The following is a 16364-nucleotide window of genomic DNA, read 5'->3' as shown; positions in this document are numbered from 1 at the left end:
CATATTTTTCTACGTCATTGACGTAATGTGTCATTGTTACGTCGATATTTATTTCCATGGTTAACGGTAACGGCTCAAAAACCCACGATCTAGCGCGCATTGTTCTGACTAATAAAAGGAAGGCATATAATGTAATCCACATGGCTCTCCTGCTTTGGCAAGGATGAGACAGGGGACTAGGCTAAGGATGAACAAGGAAACTGTTTTTTTCTTCCAATTTATTATATAATAAGTCTTGACAAAATGTACAAATAATATACAAATGTTAATGTTACACAACTTACTTTTTCCGCTTTATGATGACATCTAGAACTTTCAATTCTAGCTAATGTTCCGATGAATTTTGGTTGATTTTGAAACTTATGATAATTCACCACATGGAAATAAGAGCTATTGCATGTATTTGATTTTCTTAACTTTACCACTGCCCCATTCGGCCACAAAGAGATTGTCTCTTGTGTCTACACACAAACCCCAAGGAAGGTCTAGTTTAAGTCGTACGTAACGGAGAAATTAACCGCCCTGATCTAGTATGTGTATACAGTTGTTGTAACAGTCTGCTATTAGGATCTGACTCTGGCTGTCTATTGTAATCCCGTATGGATCAAAGGATTTTTTGGATGCAGAGTAACAACCAGAATATCTAAATTTGAGTTTTGCAGCCCTATTAATCACAACTACGGTACTTGCTCCATTGTCAGCCACACAGATATCCAGATTCCTATTCTCACTGATGTATTTAATGAAACCTAGTGAAAACAAGGGTTTTCCTTTTTCATCAAACTGAATTAATTGTTTCTCTATGAAGCTATCAGAGTAACGGACAACTTTTGATTGTTTATGGAAATCACTAATCATGTAAACCAGGAGGTCACCAGAAGAGGTACTACAGATACTGTAGGGTTTCCACATTTGAAATTCTTTCGATTCTTTTTTCCGTTGATTTGCCACTACGTTTATAGTTTTTGATTCAGGGTCAGTATAGAGTAGATTTCCACTTCTTGTTACAGCAATGTCACCAGGAAAGTCCCCTAGCTCAGTTTTAAATGACTGTAATACTCTCCCACGTAAGTTGTAAAGTTTCATGACTTTGTCTTCTCCACATGTCCAAATGTGTTTATCACCGAGACATGTTACTCTATTCATTTCATACCCAGTGTCTATAGTGGTGATGAGTTCTGGTCTGGCAAGCAAAGGTTTGACTGTAAACGAGCCAGACATGAGATTAATTTGTTATGCCTGCTCTCTTGGTTTTTCGAAATATATCTTTCTTTCCTTTAATAAAGTAATTTCTGCATCGAATCAGTCGTACATGCATTTTGTCCTTTCTGTAATAAAACAGTATATGCAGGGAAAAAAGACAGGAAAGCCATATGCTTATTAACAAAAAAACTGTTCTTATGTCTGTTAATGAATATTTGAGAAAGTCACACAAGGACGATAGTATTCTGTAATATTGATAAAACCTAAATTTCTCGGCTATTTAATTCACAGATTCACTTTAAATCCATGCGATGTTTACATTTGTATTTCCCCTACTATTCCAAACATCGAGGATGCTGCCAAAAACAGTATACGTAATAATTAATGAAAAATAAAGTCATTTTATTTAATAAAAAAGTTCAAATACGGATCAATGAATGTGAATATATTGACACTTTAAAATGTTGACATTCTCACCCTTAAAATCAAGATGGCTTCCCTGACTATTTCCGATTGTGAATTATGTATTTATGTGCATTTTACTTTTTATTTTGCACTTTTTATTGAGAATAACTGACTTCATGTCATGGGATTTAAATACCCGTCTGGCTTTGTAGCAAATTAATACCCGTGAAAACATTTCAATTGTTAAAATACATGTTTGTTGACAAATTGACATTTAAAGCAGTCTTTGGCAAAATAATTCGTCAATATAATGACATAGTTTCTAACACTTGCATTGTAATTCATAAATTCCATTTATTTATTTTCATCTGCATAGCTTCGATTTTCATACGCAGGCACGTAGCAACAGGGGTTCTGGTGGGCTACAGCATCCCAACTTGCACTATTGAAAATATTTATTAAAAGGCTGGGTGCCCCCACCCCCCAGTTTTTACTACGGTAAAGTGATATAAGTGAAACGTAGTATTGTATGCAAAAAATCGGTTAACGATGCTATGTGCCTGATACGAAAAATCAAAACAGTGTTCTTCTTAAATGCAGTGATAGTTAGGAACCCTCAAAACATAGACAATAATTTTAAAAGGCTCGTCATGCTAGAACTAAAAAATATTAATCAGTTAGTATATTTTCACATTTTTTTTAATCTTGTAAAGCATTTTGTTTTTTTTTCGTGTTTATCCTCATACATCGTTACTTTAGTAATCGCAATAGTTTACAATTATTAACTAAACAGATTACGTAGAAACTTCGATATACTACTTGTTCGAAACCATGGAGCTTTTTGTGGGATTCCAAACATACGACGTTAATGTTAATAACACTTATATAATTTTCAGTAATCAACGTTAACATAACTGATTCAGATATCGGATCTTATTCACATGTACCGAATGCCTGAACAAAAAAGATGCTTGAGAATAAGACCATTTCTCCACTTTCTTAATCAATGATATGGCTATCATCGGAGAAAAGTTATTTATGCCATTCTTTTTGAATATAGAAACCCTCCATGCTTTAATGTTGTACATTTGTTGATTGTTCATGTATATTTTTGTGAATGATATACCTGTACAAAACATAGGTTACTTTAAGACTGGATATTTATTTATGTTTCTACAGTATACATAATCTAACACATACATTTGGCATTTACACTTTATTCATGGTCAATACATATATCTGTTAGCAATATTTATATAGTTTAATTATTCTAAGGAGAGTTAACTTTGTTTATAAGTTCCATTATTACTATTCAAAGGGGTGATTTTGTAACCCTAGATGAAAAAATGCATCAAAATTTTCGGTGAAAATTAATGTTATAAAACAATCAATCTTATTGCCATAAATTTGGGTTTGTCTACACAATTTTGCTGGGATATATATTTGAGTTAATGGGGATGATGGAAAAAGAGCAAAAAAAAAGAGTTTGATGTTTTAGAATTCTAAAGAACCACAAGGCTAGAAATGACGAAACTAACCAATCATACATGTATGCATATACCCTACTGTAAAAGTGGTTATTAACGCGTGGGGGTTACTTACGCGGTGAGCTAAAAAGCGCGTAAAATACCCCCACGCGTATGGTCACAAAATTTCAATCTTCTGAAATATTTCTAGATTATTACTTATACTGTTTGACGGGTTGAACCAGTCGTGTATTTATCGTGGTATTGAACGCACTGGAATAGACAAATATATCACAAACTGTGATGATTATCATGTTACTTGTGCGGTGATAAATGCATCTTCATATTAAATATTTTAAAGCTAATAACGTCACGCAATTTCTTAATTTCAATTGATTAGTCCAAAATGTTAAAAATAAACTCACAGTCACTACAATCATACCTATCAAATTAACTGTCAAAACTCGAGAAGCAGATACAGTTAAGTAGATTTCACTTTGAAGTTTGAGCTTGCGTTAATAATTACAATATGAGCTTGCGTTAATAATTACAATAAAGCGCACACCATGGCCAGTTGTTCACACTTCACTGCATTTGACTGTACACATCGACGTTATATTTACCAAACAATGTAAACAGTATTTTTTAAAGTTTGTAATTATTTTTATTTTTTTTCTTATCATTTTCAAAGGGGAAAAAACCGATGTTACATGTAGTTACGATATTGAGGGCCGCGTAATTTTTTCTCCGTAACTAGAGCGAGCGCGTATATTATACCCACGCGTAATGTTTGACAGTCACAAACGCGTACTTAACAACCAGTGTAAATAACCACTTTTACAGTATAAAGAACTTTTTAAACCTGCCAAATTCCTTTCCTCATACCAAATACTTTATTGCAATAACAAAACCATCACCATCATTCATATTTTAATTCTCCTTTATCGTGATTAATGTACTACATGCAACATACATAGGAGTAATTCTGCAAAATAATCATGTCAAAATAATCGACAACAGAAGGTAAACTACACATAAAAATATGTCTACTTGTTGAAATCTCCGTTCTTCTCACTTTAATTTTAGGTTTATATTAAACACATTATCTAAGCATCTACCTCATGTAATCTTATTGAAAAAGGAGAACATGCACTGCCTGGGAGTAAGGTCTGATCTCCCTGAAATTGTAGAATTAATACATGTACGAGGGTTGTTGCAAAAGTAATGTCACAGTGTCCATATCTTTTACATTTGACGTCATATTACCAAATACAATATATCAAAAGATGCACAAATACAAATCAAAAAAACATTGAATTTTTCATATAATTATGTTCATTTAAATTTATTTTATAGATGTTTAAAACATATAGCATAGGGGGTGTCGCCGCGTCACAACTGAACGTCACATTTTCAAGTGCATTTTTTCTTAGAATGAAAAATACAAACACATTTAAACGATTCTAAAAAAGCACCAAATCTCTAATTTTTTTTAAAGAGACACAACTCAAGTCATTTTCTAGTCCTTAATTGAAAATTAGATGGACTTTTTGGTATCTGTTTTTATAAACACTGTTCTTTTACTCTCTGAATTGAACAAAGGGGTTGATGAAATGGGGAACAAACGGCTCGACGAGTTGTAATGCATTTTTGCTTCAAAATATGGAATCATCACTAGCGACAGTTTCGTTAATTAATTAGACTCACAGAATAAATAATGTAAATAAGAGACTTCTTTATAGATGGTTTCAGCAATTTTTGGCGGATGATGGGTCATTGAATGATTATCAGAGGACAAAAAGACCGAAAGATAGTAGATCGGACAGAAACGTTCAATGGTGTCTGACGTTGTCAAAAAACACAGACGGATAGATTGACATGTGAATTTTCAAGGTTGCCTTCCAAAAAAATTGACAGATGGCTTAATTATGAAAAGAGTCCCCGTTCACAGTTTTGCGGTCACCGTTAACCGTGCGCTCGCGTTCACCGTTCACATAACGTTCTCCGTGCGCTCTTCGTTCCGATTACTTTGCGTTCACCTTGCATTCACCGTTCACTTATTGTTAAGTCTTTATTGTCATTCGGAACTCAGAAGTGAAAGGACTTAACTGGTAAGAAGTTTTTTTATTTCATAACTAAGATATTATAGTGTTTGAAGAATAATAATTTCATTGTAAAAAAAATCGTAATTTTATTGTTATATTTCTATTATTATTATTATTATTTCTATTATTATAACTAAGCTATTATTTTATCCATGAATTTTCCCTGGAAAATAATACATTAAGTACCTACATGTATGTAGAAAGATGCTACAACATTAAATTTATAAATAAGGGCAATGTATTAATACTTCAAGCATGGCAACATTTTGTTTCAATGTAAAAGACGACAAACCGTTAATGGATGGATGCATGTAATAATCCAAGTCTTTTACAAGACAAGAATACACACACACATACTAATTATTTTTAACAATTGTTTCTAAAAATAATACACGAAAATATTTAGTAAATTGACTCTATAGATTGAATTAAATTGATAATGTGATTTCAAATTTTAGAAAAGATCAACTGTTTAAAATGTAATACAATATTTTTTTTCTACTTTATGTATATAAAGTTTATTATTAGAGAGAGACAATTCCTTCCTTCACAATAATTAAATATATGTTTGCCATTCAGTATGATTAAGAGCCCCAAACCCTCCCGGCGCCTTTTCTCCCGAAATCAAATTCTAAGTTAGTATTTTCAGTATACAGTCAAACTTGTCTTAGCGGCCACCCGAAATCAACGGCCACTTGCGGTCAGCGGCCACTTTCAGTTCCCCCGACGATTTTTCCTATATATTTTAACTGGAATAAACGGCCACCTGTGTAACGCGGCCAGCGGCCACTCAAATCCTCCCCCAACAGCCTTATTGACACTGTAATAGGCGGTTATTTCGTCACTTGCTGCGATTCTATTACGTCTTTTAAACTCATTCGCTTGGGTAATTATATTCCGATAGCCAATTTAACCAAGCTATTAATGCAATTAAACAAATGACTATTGGATACACTGGACTCTGTTTGTGTTTATGAAAAAAAAAAACCTGTTAGACGAATTTGTAATTATTTTTCAAGATCGCCGATTGAAAAATGAACAGAATTTAAATACAATTGATACTTTCCTCTACCTAAAGAAATTCACACCTTTTAGATTTTGATTCCATGTAGAAGCCCTAATTGCTACTCTTGTGAAAACAAAGTGCTTCATGTGGCATGATTATCTCGTGAATTTCACTATCAAGAGACGATCGATAGGGATTAGTCACGCTCCACTGCATATGACACCTGTGTTATGGAATGATTTTCAACTGTGTCAATACATCTCTCTAGTCAAGTGGTTAATTTTATTTGTGTGTTTGTGTATGTTACATAGAAATTCTGACAGCTTTATAAACAATAAAATTTTCCATGAATGAATGAATTCAGCAAGTAAGTTAATTGCCGATGAATTATTGGGGGGGGGGTTACACTGCTGACCAGTTTTGAACATATGCAAGTGGAATTTTTATTGACATATTCTTATTTAAATTTCTATGATTTATTTTATTTAACACTAAAATGTTTTTTTGTGTAATTTTTTTCTTTATAAAAAGGATAATAACCAGGCACTGTATGTATTTCTTATTTAACTAATATATAGGAACAGAAACATAGACAAAAACTTTTTTTTTAAATTCTAATTTTTTAATATTTTTTTTTATTGAGCTTGAATTATTATATATGTACAAAAAAGCCTTTGTTAAATTGACCTGTTTTATTATTTGATTAATTTAACTATAGTGCTTAATGTTGGTTATTCATTGCCCGGATGTCTTTTTGAGGGCAAACTGGAATAAGAGGCCACCTGTCTTAAGTGGCCAGTTTCCAGACTTCCCAAAGGTGGCCTCTTAAAACAAGTTTGACTGTATTTTAATCAATATTTATTGTGTATTGTAACACAATAAAATCAGTCTTAAACGACCATCAGAACAGTCATTAAACAATAGTATTTCTAAATAGACATAGCACGTGGATCTCGTGTGCTTACTGTCAAATGGATTTGTTAACCTTCCAAAAAAATGGTTATTTCAAAGCCAGAAATATTTAGAAAAAAAATTGATATGAATTTTTATTTGATACAACAGATATCTGGGAGTGGAGAGGGGCTTGAATCTCTCTCTCTGTCTCTCTCAATCGTCTCTCTTTCTCTGTCATTTGTCCTATTAAGGAGGTTCAATCCTGAGCGTTTGTGCTGATTCTGGTCTGATCTTTATTTCTAAAATTCTGCATCAATTATAAGTATCTTCAAATCTAGATTCTACAATGCAAATTGATTAAGTATCATCAAATCTAGATTCTACAATGCAAATTGATTAAGTATCATCAAATCTAGATTCTACAATGCAAATTGATTAAGTATCATCAAATCTAGATTCTACAATGCAAATTGATTAAGTATCATCAAATCTAGATTCTACAATGCAAATTGATTAAGTATCCTCAAATCTAGATTCTACAATGCAAATTGATTAAGTATCTTCAAATCTAGATTCTACAATGCAAATTGATTAAGTATCCTCAAATCTAGATTCTACAATGCAAATTGATTAAGTATCCCCAAATCTTGATTCTACAATGCAAATTGATTAAGTATCCTCAAATCTAGATTCTACAATGCAAATTGATTAAGTATTCTCAAATCTAGATTCTACAATGCGGAAGGTTTTTTTTTTGAGAAAAGGATCAATTTTCAGAAAAAAATAAATTCTTATTTTACCGTGCTGGTTGCACACAAAGCTGTTTTTGCAGTGATATTTGTAATACTGCTTCCTAAATATCTGCTAAATTATTTCTTATGATTTTTTTCAACAAATCATGACAAATATAATAAATATATTCTGAAAAGTCCAGGAAAAATTGGGTAAAATTAAAACATAAAATTAACACTTTTTAGGAATATCTAAAGATTTACATCATATGACACCACTTAAGATATTTTTTCTGAATATTTAAGATAACTTTGACCTACCTTCTTAAGTTCAGCAAAAGTTTAGGACTTTAAAATAATTCTAATCCTTATTAAATTTCAAAGCCAGAAGAATCACATTTTGTGAGTGCAGAAAGGTCATATGATTTATTATGCGAATCAATTAGAAACATTTTCTAAGTCAGAATGGTAAAGTGACTTTTTATAATAGACTTATAATATACAATTATTGACTGGGTATGAGGGCAACATATGATTTGTTGGACCTGAAGGTGAAAATGTTGCCCGAGGCCGCAGACCAAGGGCAACATTTTCATCTTCAGGTCCAACAAATCATATGTTGCCCGAATTCCAGTCTATAACTGTTTTGTTATACCCTTCACTGCTCACTTAAGATTGATCAATTTTATCAATACACGCTATACTATCAATTATTTTATATGGAAAATTATGGTTTCTTCAGTAAATAACAAGCTGAGAAAGAACAAAATCAATTATAAATCTATTATATCACAAAAATTATTCACAAAACATACTCTTCCCTTCTACCTTACCTTGCTGTTAGCAGCAACTCTTAATAGCTCTCAACTTCGGCTATTTTGCGTCGCCGATATTGAACGGTGATTATTAATTGTGACGTAACAGACGAGTGACGTTGCGGTCTAACAATTCTTATGTAAGACCGGTCAATAGTGATATTGTTAGACCGATGTAATAAACATTTCTTTTGTAGGACTTTTTATTAGTAATAAATATATAAAAGGATATTTATAAGGGTATAACAATCTAATTTGTTCCATACTTTATTTGGATGAAAATATTGGAGGGAAAGTTTCAAAATGTAACTTCTAATTAAGACAAAAATTTCAGTGCAAAAAGGTCAATTCAAATGTACTGCAGCGCTAAAAGAACAAATGGACCCTCATTTTACTTTTGAATTTTGATTACGCTATGTATGTATAAACTAGAAATGTTCTTGACAAACAAAGTTCAAGACTTTACGTATCAGCGGCCAACGTCGTTAAATAAAACTATGACAGCATTTTAGTTATTGATTTCCGAAAATCTAATCTATAAAAAATAATTTGAATTCCTCTTTCCATTATCTTGTCCGAGTATAATCAAGGTCGGCGAATGTCTACAAATATAATTGTACACGTAGAATTTTGCTCAAATAAAAGATAACAATGAAACCAACAGAAAAAAAATATTGTATTAAATTTTTAAATACGAATGTATTTACGCAATACATCAACAGACCTTTGTAAATACAAAAAAAATCGTTATTTTACACGGAATCGCCATTGCACGGAAATATATATCATATGGTTTTTACAATTGTGGTACAATTTGATTCAATCTTAAGTAGTATTCTCTCCTCTGAAGTCCACATTATTTTATTAGTTGAAAGAATAAGCATATTTATGTTTACCACTGATGACGTCATACGTGCACATCAAGTATTTTGTGATTTGAACATGTCGTGTAAAGAGAATTTGGCTAAGAAGGCATGCACAAAGATATGTAAAATGGAGTAAAAAGGCAAATATCGTGAATATTATGTTAAATTAATATAGAGTTCATTTAATTAATCAGGTATGCTTATTTAATTTCATCGGTTATATTCTGTTTCGAAGACAATCAGCTTCATTGAATGAACGTATTCCAGCCGCCCTTTCCTCTATCATTTGCGACAAAATAATTGCATCAGAACACCGAAAAGCTGGATATTTCAAAGCATAAGATTTGTACAGATGAAAAGTTTGCCTTCCAAAATTCTTGGAATGTGCTGCTAAAATCCCAAGTTATGCATGGTTTAATGAAAAATCTCGGTTCAAATGTTAAATTCAAAATATCGGATAAGGTTTCGTGCAAATGTGTGTAATAATTATTTTACTGAAAGTACAGTGAGATTTTAGCAGAACTTTTTATGCATATTGGATGTTTCTCGACTATATTATTTAGTGAAAGAAGTTATCAAACTCTGGAGTATTATTGTTTCGTTAGCTTTTTAATTAAAGAACATTTGGCTATTAATAGAAGTCACGTGAAGCTGTGATGGTTGTGCAGGTTTTACGTTTTGCGTTGGACACTCTTTTATCTTTATGCAATGTTTAATAATCGTTTACGTTTATCCGAGGTATTGGTAAATTATTAAACTTAATTTTCTTTAAAAAGTCTAAATTTCCCGAGAAATGATTTACATGTTTCCCTAGCATACACGAGTTTTTTTTTATCTTAAAGATCTGCAAATTTGCATGTATTTGTAGATTTTTTCCGGCCGTGATTATACTCGAGGAAGATGATGAAAAGGGGCATTCAAATCATTCGTAATAGATTTGATTGTAAGAACTCAATAAATAATTATTATGCTATCATACTTTTTATTGAAGAGACAAATATAAGAGAGAGAACCCCCCTCCATTCTCAGATATCTGTTGTATCAAATAAAATTCCTCATTATTTGTTTATTATTATTATTTTTCTAAATATTGTTGGCAATTAAAGTTATCTTTTTTGATGAATAAAGATCCATTTGACAGTAATCATCGGCTTTTATTTTCCTACTTCAAGATTACATGGCTCACGTGAAATCCACATGCTTGTCCTATCATTCGACACAGTGGATGTCTGCAGGAATCTCGTTCCATCTTACATAAAGGAGGGAAAAAGTCACTTAAAATTTCCAAATTTGAATTTTTTTCCTATCGTTTTTAGATCTGATTTCCATATTTCTGAACAAGTAAAATAATGAAAAATAATGGAAGTATATGAGGGTCGTTCAATAAATAGTGCAACATGCCATCTAAAAGTAAGAAAAGTTTACAATACATATGCTTAATAGTTTGATTAGTTTCAACCCCTCAAGGCATTTACTGTTACCCTTTATGCATGTCTTAGATATTTTATCCATAAAAAGAAATCATGAACATACGCATCTTTAGGGATACCCCAAAAACACTGATGAATATCATTTCCCTTGACAAATCTGACATTGTACAATCTTCCTTCGATTTTTTTCGTGTGTTTTGGGAAAGAAAAAGATCCCACAGTGGTCAAAAGGTCAAATTTTGTGGTACCGAAAAAAAGATCTTATTACAAGGAATACACATATTAAGTATGAAAATCATAGCTCCACTAAATCAAAAGTTATGACCAAGGTTAAAGGATATACCCCCGGAATTTGTTTAAGGGGGCATAAAACGTGCATATCCTTACCATCAAAATGATACATCCATTCCCTTTGGAATTCCGAATGACAATAAAGACTGAACGATAATTTAACGCTGAACGCAAGGTGAACGCAGAGTAAACGGAAAGAAGAGTGAACGGTGGACGTTTTGTGAAAGGTGAACGTGAGTGCACGATGAACACAAAACTGTGAACAGAGAGCAAACAATGAATTAACGAATGGTAAAAGCAAGCTGAACAATCGGTGAACAAATGGTGAGCAAATGGAAAACGGGAAAGTAGAATGTTTCACATCGTCGCAAACCACGGCCAAAATGCACGCTCCTCTTCCATCTGGCCGTGGTTGTGGAGAGAATTCTTTGTAGCTCATTAGAATATTGACCAATGCGAGTAAAGCAAAGTCGGATGATGAACTTTATCGCGACCCTTCAATATCCAATCCTAGAAAATATTTCTTGTATACTGTTGACATCAGTTGATTTCGATTGCGATGGAAACAAAAATTGCTACTTACTGAATATGACTTCACAATAGAGAGGCGTAAATATTCAAGATTACGACACTTTTTCTGATCAAACAGCCACGGGTAGGAGAGAGCTATATATGCGGACTCGGGACCGTGGCTTGAGACGATGAATGTTTCAGGGACTGTGTATTTGGTCATAGGTAAGGGGTGTTGACTATAAAAAAGTTAAATCATCACGTTTATCATAGAGCTCGGTTTTCAGATAACCTTTAACACTGTTTAAGATCTTTTTCATGTAAAATATCCATTTCATTAAGAAACAAATATGTCAGACTCTTTGGCATCTTTTGTCTTTTTGCTAATCAGAATATATCGTACATGTATCGACATAAGCATGGAAATTACAATTGATACTTGAAAATACGTCTCGTCGATATATCTTAATGTGCAGGCTACAGCAAGTGTTTTCTTCTTTTTTACGCATAAGATTTTGCACAAATTCTGCTTTATATGAATACAAAATAGGTTTACTAATAACGGGGTCCTATTGGTACTCATGCTATGGGAACTCAAATAAAGTGTTGGAAGACCTGGTCTCTAAAACGGCATAGAGGTTGTCCGTTAAGTTCGTAGACAACATTGATAATTACTGACAATCATTGATAGCATAATTTATATGAAACTTAATACTTTCATTAAATTCACGTTTTAATTTATAAATATGTTTTCAATAAAAACAAAGCACAAATACTTATATTTTTATCAGATACAAAAAGACACATGCAAATTCATATCCGGATCACTAGAACGAAAAGTCTTGACGTTACCTGACGTCAAAAGCTGAATACTAGCACATGAAACTTTTCTTAACATAGTACCCGTTTAACTCAATACGTTTCTTATGTCGCTTTAACCAGTCATAAAGATGTGCACAAACGTTCAGGTTTCATACGTAGAATAATATTTAATAATGCCTGTCTCATATCCTGCAATCACTCAACCTCTGTCTGCGTTAAAATATACATTTAATTTGAGCTAGATTTAATAATTTAAATATTATCCTTGTTTGAAATTTCTGTGAACCTGAGATAATAGTTCAATCAGGTATCATTATAAAGGATTTCTGTGATGTCACATGACTGTGTTGATCACGTGGCGGACATTTATGTCATTCTTAAATGTTGCACAAAAATCGAAACGGCACAAGTGCAAAACAAAATTATTGTGCAAAGTTTGTTATAGAGATCAATTCATCGTGATTTCTGGTACATAAAAAGTGCTGGGGGCAGGTTTAATTTTTACTTCTTAAGAAAATATTTTACAAGAAATTCAACTTACCAACATAAGAAGGGGTATTTTCCACTCTTTATCGCGATTTATAAAAATGGATAAACTACATACGATCTCTCAGCAAAATTCAGTTAGAAGACATAATTCTCTTTTAGATTCACGCAGAAAATCTTTAATTTATCCTTGTCTTTCACTTGTGCCAGTCAAATATAAACACGATTCATAAATTTTTATTCTGTCTACAGATGTGTACGGGGAGCGTTTCACACATAATTTTTCGCTATTGTTTGAATATATGCATATTGGACATGCAAAAGGAAAAGGGATATCGATATTTCAAATGTTCAATATCATAACAGCACATGGAGCATAAAAACTATCCCAGCACTTGAATTAAAACAACAACGCTCCCAAAACATTTACATGCCATGTGTAAAAATTATGACACTTTACCCGTCATGTAACTTCAAGTATGCAGTGACTTGACCTCATATTCTATTATGACGTCATATCTCGGTAGTTCAGAGAAGTAACTTCAGTTTAAATAGTTTGATATTTTACTGGCAGCCTTATCCAAGCCGCGATTTTCTTTACTGAAATACGGCAAAGCCACGTTACGGAATTCATTTTTACAGCACTGCAATCTCGGAATGGCGGTTAATCTATCACGCATGTAATCCTGTAAACTGTTCCTTCCGTCCGATTGATTGATTGATTGATTGTTTACTGTTTAACGTCCCTCTCCAGAATATTTCACTGATATGGAGACGTCACCATTGCCGGTGAAGGGCTGCAAATTTAGGCCTTTGCTCGGCACTTACGGCCTTTGAGCAGGGAGGGATCTTTATCGTGCCAACTTCCGTCCGAAAATATAATATGCCACATCAAAACTAATGAATCGGTTCTTTAACTATGTTTTATCGAATGTTTACAAAATGTATATGTCTCTGTAAGTGTTTTTCCGATGTCTACGCAGATTTTTTTCTCTGACCTGCCACTGCTGCACCAATTCCGAAAACGTCATTTTTTTAAACAATTTCGATCCTGTGTTAATATGTTCTAACTTTGATTGCTTAGCAATTTTGAAACTTTGAACGTTCAAATTTTGCAGATTTGACGTGATAATCTCGGCCAACCTCATAATGAAAATTCTTTCTGATTTCCGCAGAATTTTACAAGATACAAATGAAATACATAAAGGAATGAATATTTTTTTTATTTACTGTAAATGTATTATATTTAGCGTGTACGATATTTGGCGGAAATTGATTTTTGAACGAGTTGGCGTAGATTTGATTTAGCGTATTTCTCAATGTTCTTATTTATGTATATATTTGCAAGACATTTCGCGTTGTACTTGAATTAGCAGAAGTTCCTTTCCGCCAAAAGCGCTAAAAAGAATACATCGCCAAAAGTAATACGTTTACAGTAAATTTTGAGGTGATCCAGGTATCAATTCCAAGTCTAATTATGAAGCCATAATTGAAATTAAACATTTGATATTGATTTCATTTTTTCAATTTTTCAATTCAATAAACCAGAAGTGAAAAAAGAATTAGATAGATTACACGATCAGTGCGTACTGGTTCCTGCCGACAAAGCAGGTAACAACATTGTCTTCGTTTGTAAGGCTCATTATATAAATTGCATTCTAGAAGAACTTGGTTTTAATTCTACAAGTGGTAATCCTACTTATACATATACTTCTCTTTCTAAGGAAGAAATTCTTCAAAATCACCTGTCAGTTTTGAATACTTTTAATATTCCACAGAGCCAAAATGAATTTGATCTACCTTATATATATTGGATTCCGAAACTTCATAAGAATCCTTACAAACAAAGATACATTGCAGGTTCCAGTAAATGTTCAACCAAGCCTCTTTCGTTACTTCTCACTAAAATATTGACAGTAGTAAAGGAAAAACTTCAAGAGTACTGTACAACTATATATTCAAGAAGTGGTGTAAATCAGATGTGATTACTTAAAAATTCTAAAGAACTTTTGGACAATTTGAAATCACAAGACTTTACAAAAATCAACAGCATAAAAACTAACGACTTTTCAACTTTATAGACAACAATTCCCCACGACAAATTATAATCCAGGCTTTTTGATATCATTGACAGCTGCTTCTTCAACATAAATGGAACTCGTAAATTTACTTACCTCGTCATTGCTCATTTGAAAAATTATTCTGTTAAAACAAATTCTGATTACACACATAAGTACTCTGAAGTTGACATCAAGAAGATGGTTGAGATTCTGATTGACAATATCTTTGTGGTTTTTGGAGACCAGGTATTCCAACAATCTATTGGAATTCCCATGGGTACAAATTGCGCTCCGTTATTAGCAGACTTATTTTTATATTCATATGAAGCAGAATTTATGCAAAATCTTTTATGTGAAAAGAAGAAAACACTTGCTGTGGCCTTCAACTCGACATTTAGATATATCGACGACGTATTGTCAATTAATAATGATAATTTCCATTCCTGCGTCGACACGATATATCCTGGTGAGCTTGAGATAAAAGATACCACAGAGTCCGACACTTCTGCTTCATACTTGGATATTTTACTTGAAAAAAAACACTAATGGTAATCTAACAACCAAGCTATATGATAAACGTGATGACTTTTACTTTTCTATCGTCAACTTCCCTTACTTATGCAGCAATATACCTTCATCACCTGCATACGGAGTATTTATATCTCAGTTGATTCGATACGCAAGAGCATGCTCTACGTATGAACAATTTCTTAAACGAGGTAAATTATTGACAAGCAAGTTGATGAAACAAGAATATCAACAGTCTCGTTTAAAGTCATCATTTCGGAAAGTCTATGGTCGATACAAAGACCTTGTCAGCCAATACCATTTATCATTGAATGAAATGCTGACTGACGTTTTTCATACCAATTGTTAGTCCATTATTTATACACTGAATTGACCACGGATTTTTCCGTTATTTCCTGATTATGACAACGAGCACACGGCGGGTGTGACCGGTCGGCAGGGGATGCTCACTCCTCCATGGCACCTGATCCCACCTCTGATGTTTCGGAGGTCCGTGTTTGCTCTGCTCTTATTTTGTATATTTGTTTAATGGACGTTGAGATTGAATACTGTTCGTTATTTCCATATCCTTCTTCACATTCAGTCAAGGATTAGAAATATACTAATAATAAATATCAATGACACAAGTTTTATTCAATTTTTAGCTTGTCCACGAACTTTACGGACAACCCTCGTAGATATTGTCAATCAGAATATCATTATACTAACATATATAAAAACAAGTTTTGGATCAAGCTCCACTTTAT

General features: G+C 32.8%; 1 protein-coding gene across 1 annotated transcript; it reads right to left on the bottom strand.

The window, feature by feature from the left end:
* Positions 1-228: 228 nt before the first annotated feature.
* LOC134232745 (uncharacterized) lies at positions 229-1753 on the bottom strand. Its single transcript, XM_062714729.1, has 2 exons — positions 1681-1753; positions 229-1328 (listed from the first exon to the last, which is right to left on the bottom strand). Exon 2 carries the CDS (start codon positions 1219-1221, stop codon positions 514-516), a length of 708 nt encoding a protein of 235 aa, XP_062570713.1. The 5' UTR covers positions 1222-1328; positions 1681-1753; the 3' UTR covers positions 229-513.
* Positions 1754-16364: the final 14611 nt, after the last annotated feature.

The sequence above is a fragment of the Saccostrea cucullata genome, unplaced genomic scaffold, assembly GCF_032062105.1.
Source record: "Saccostrea cucullata isolate Sc308-1 unplaced genomic scaffold, CSIRO_AGI_Scuc_v1 ctg4133, whole genome shotgun sequence".
NCBI classification, from domain to species: Eukaryota; Metazoa; Mollusca; class Bivalvia; order Ostreida; family Ostreidae; genus Saccostrea; species Saccostrea cuccullata.
This window is presented reverse-complemented; position numbering and strand designations above follow the sequence as displayed.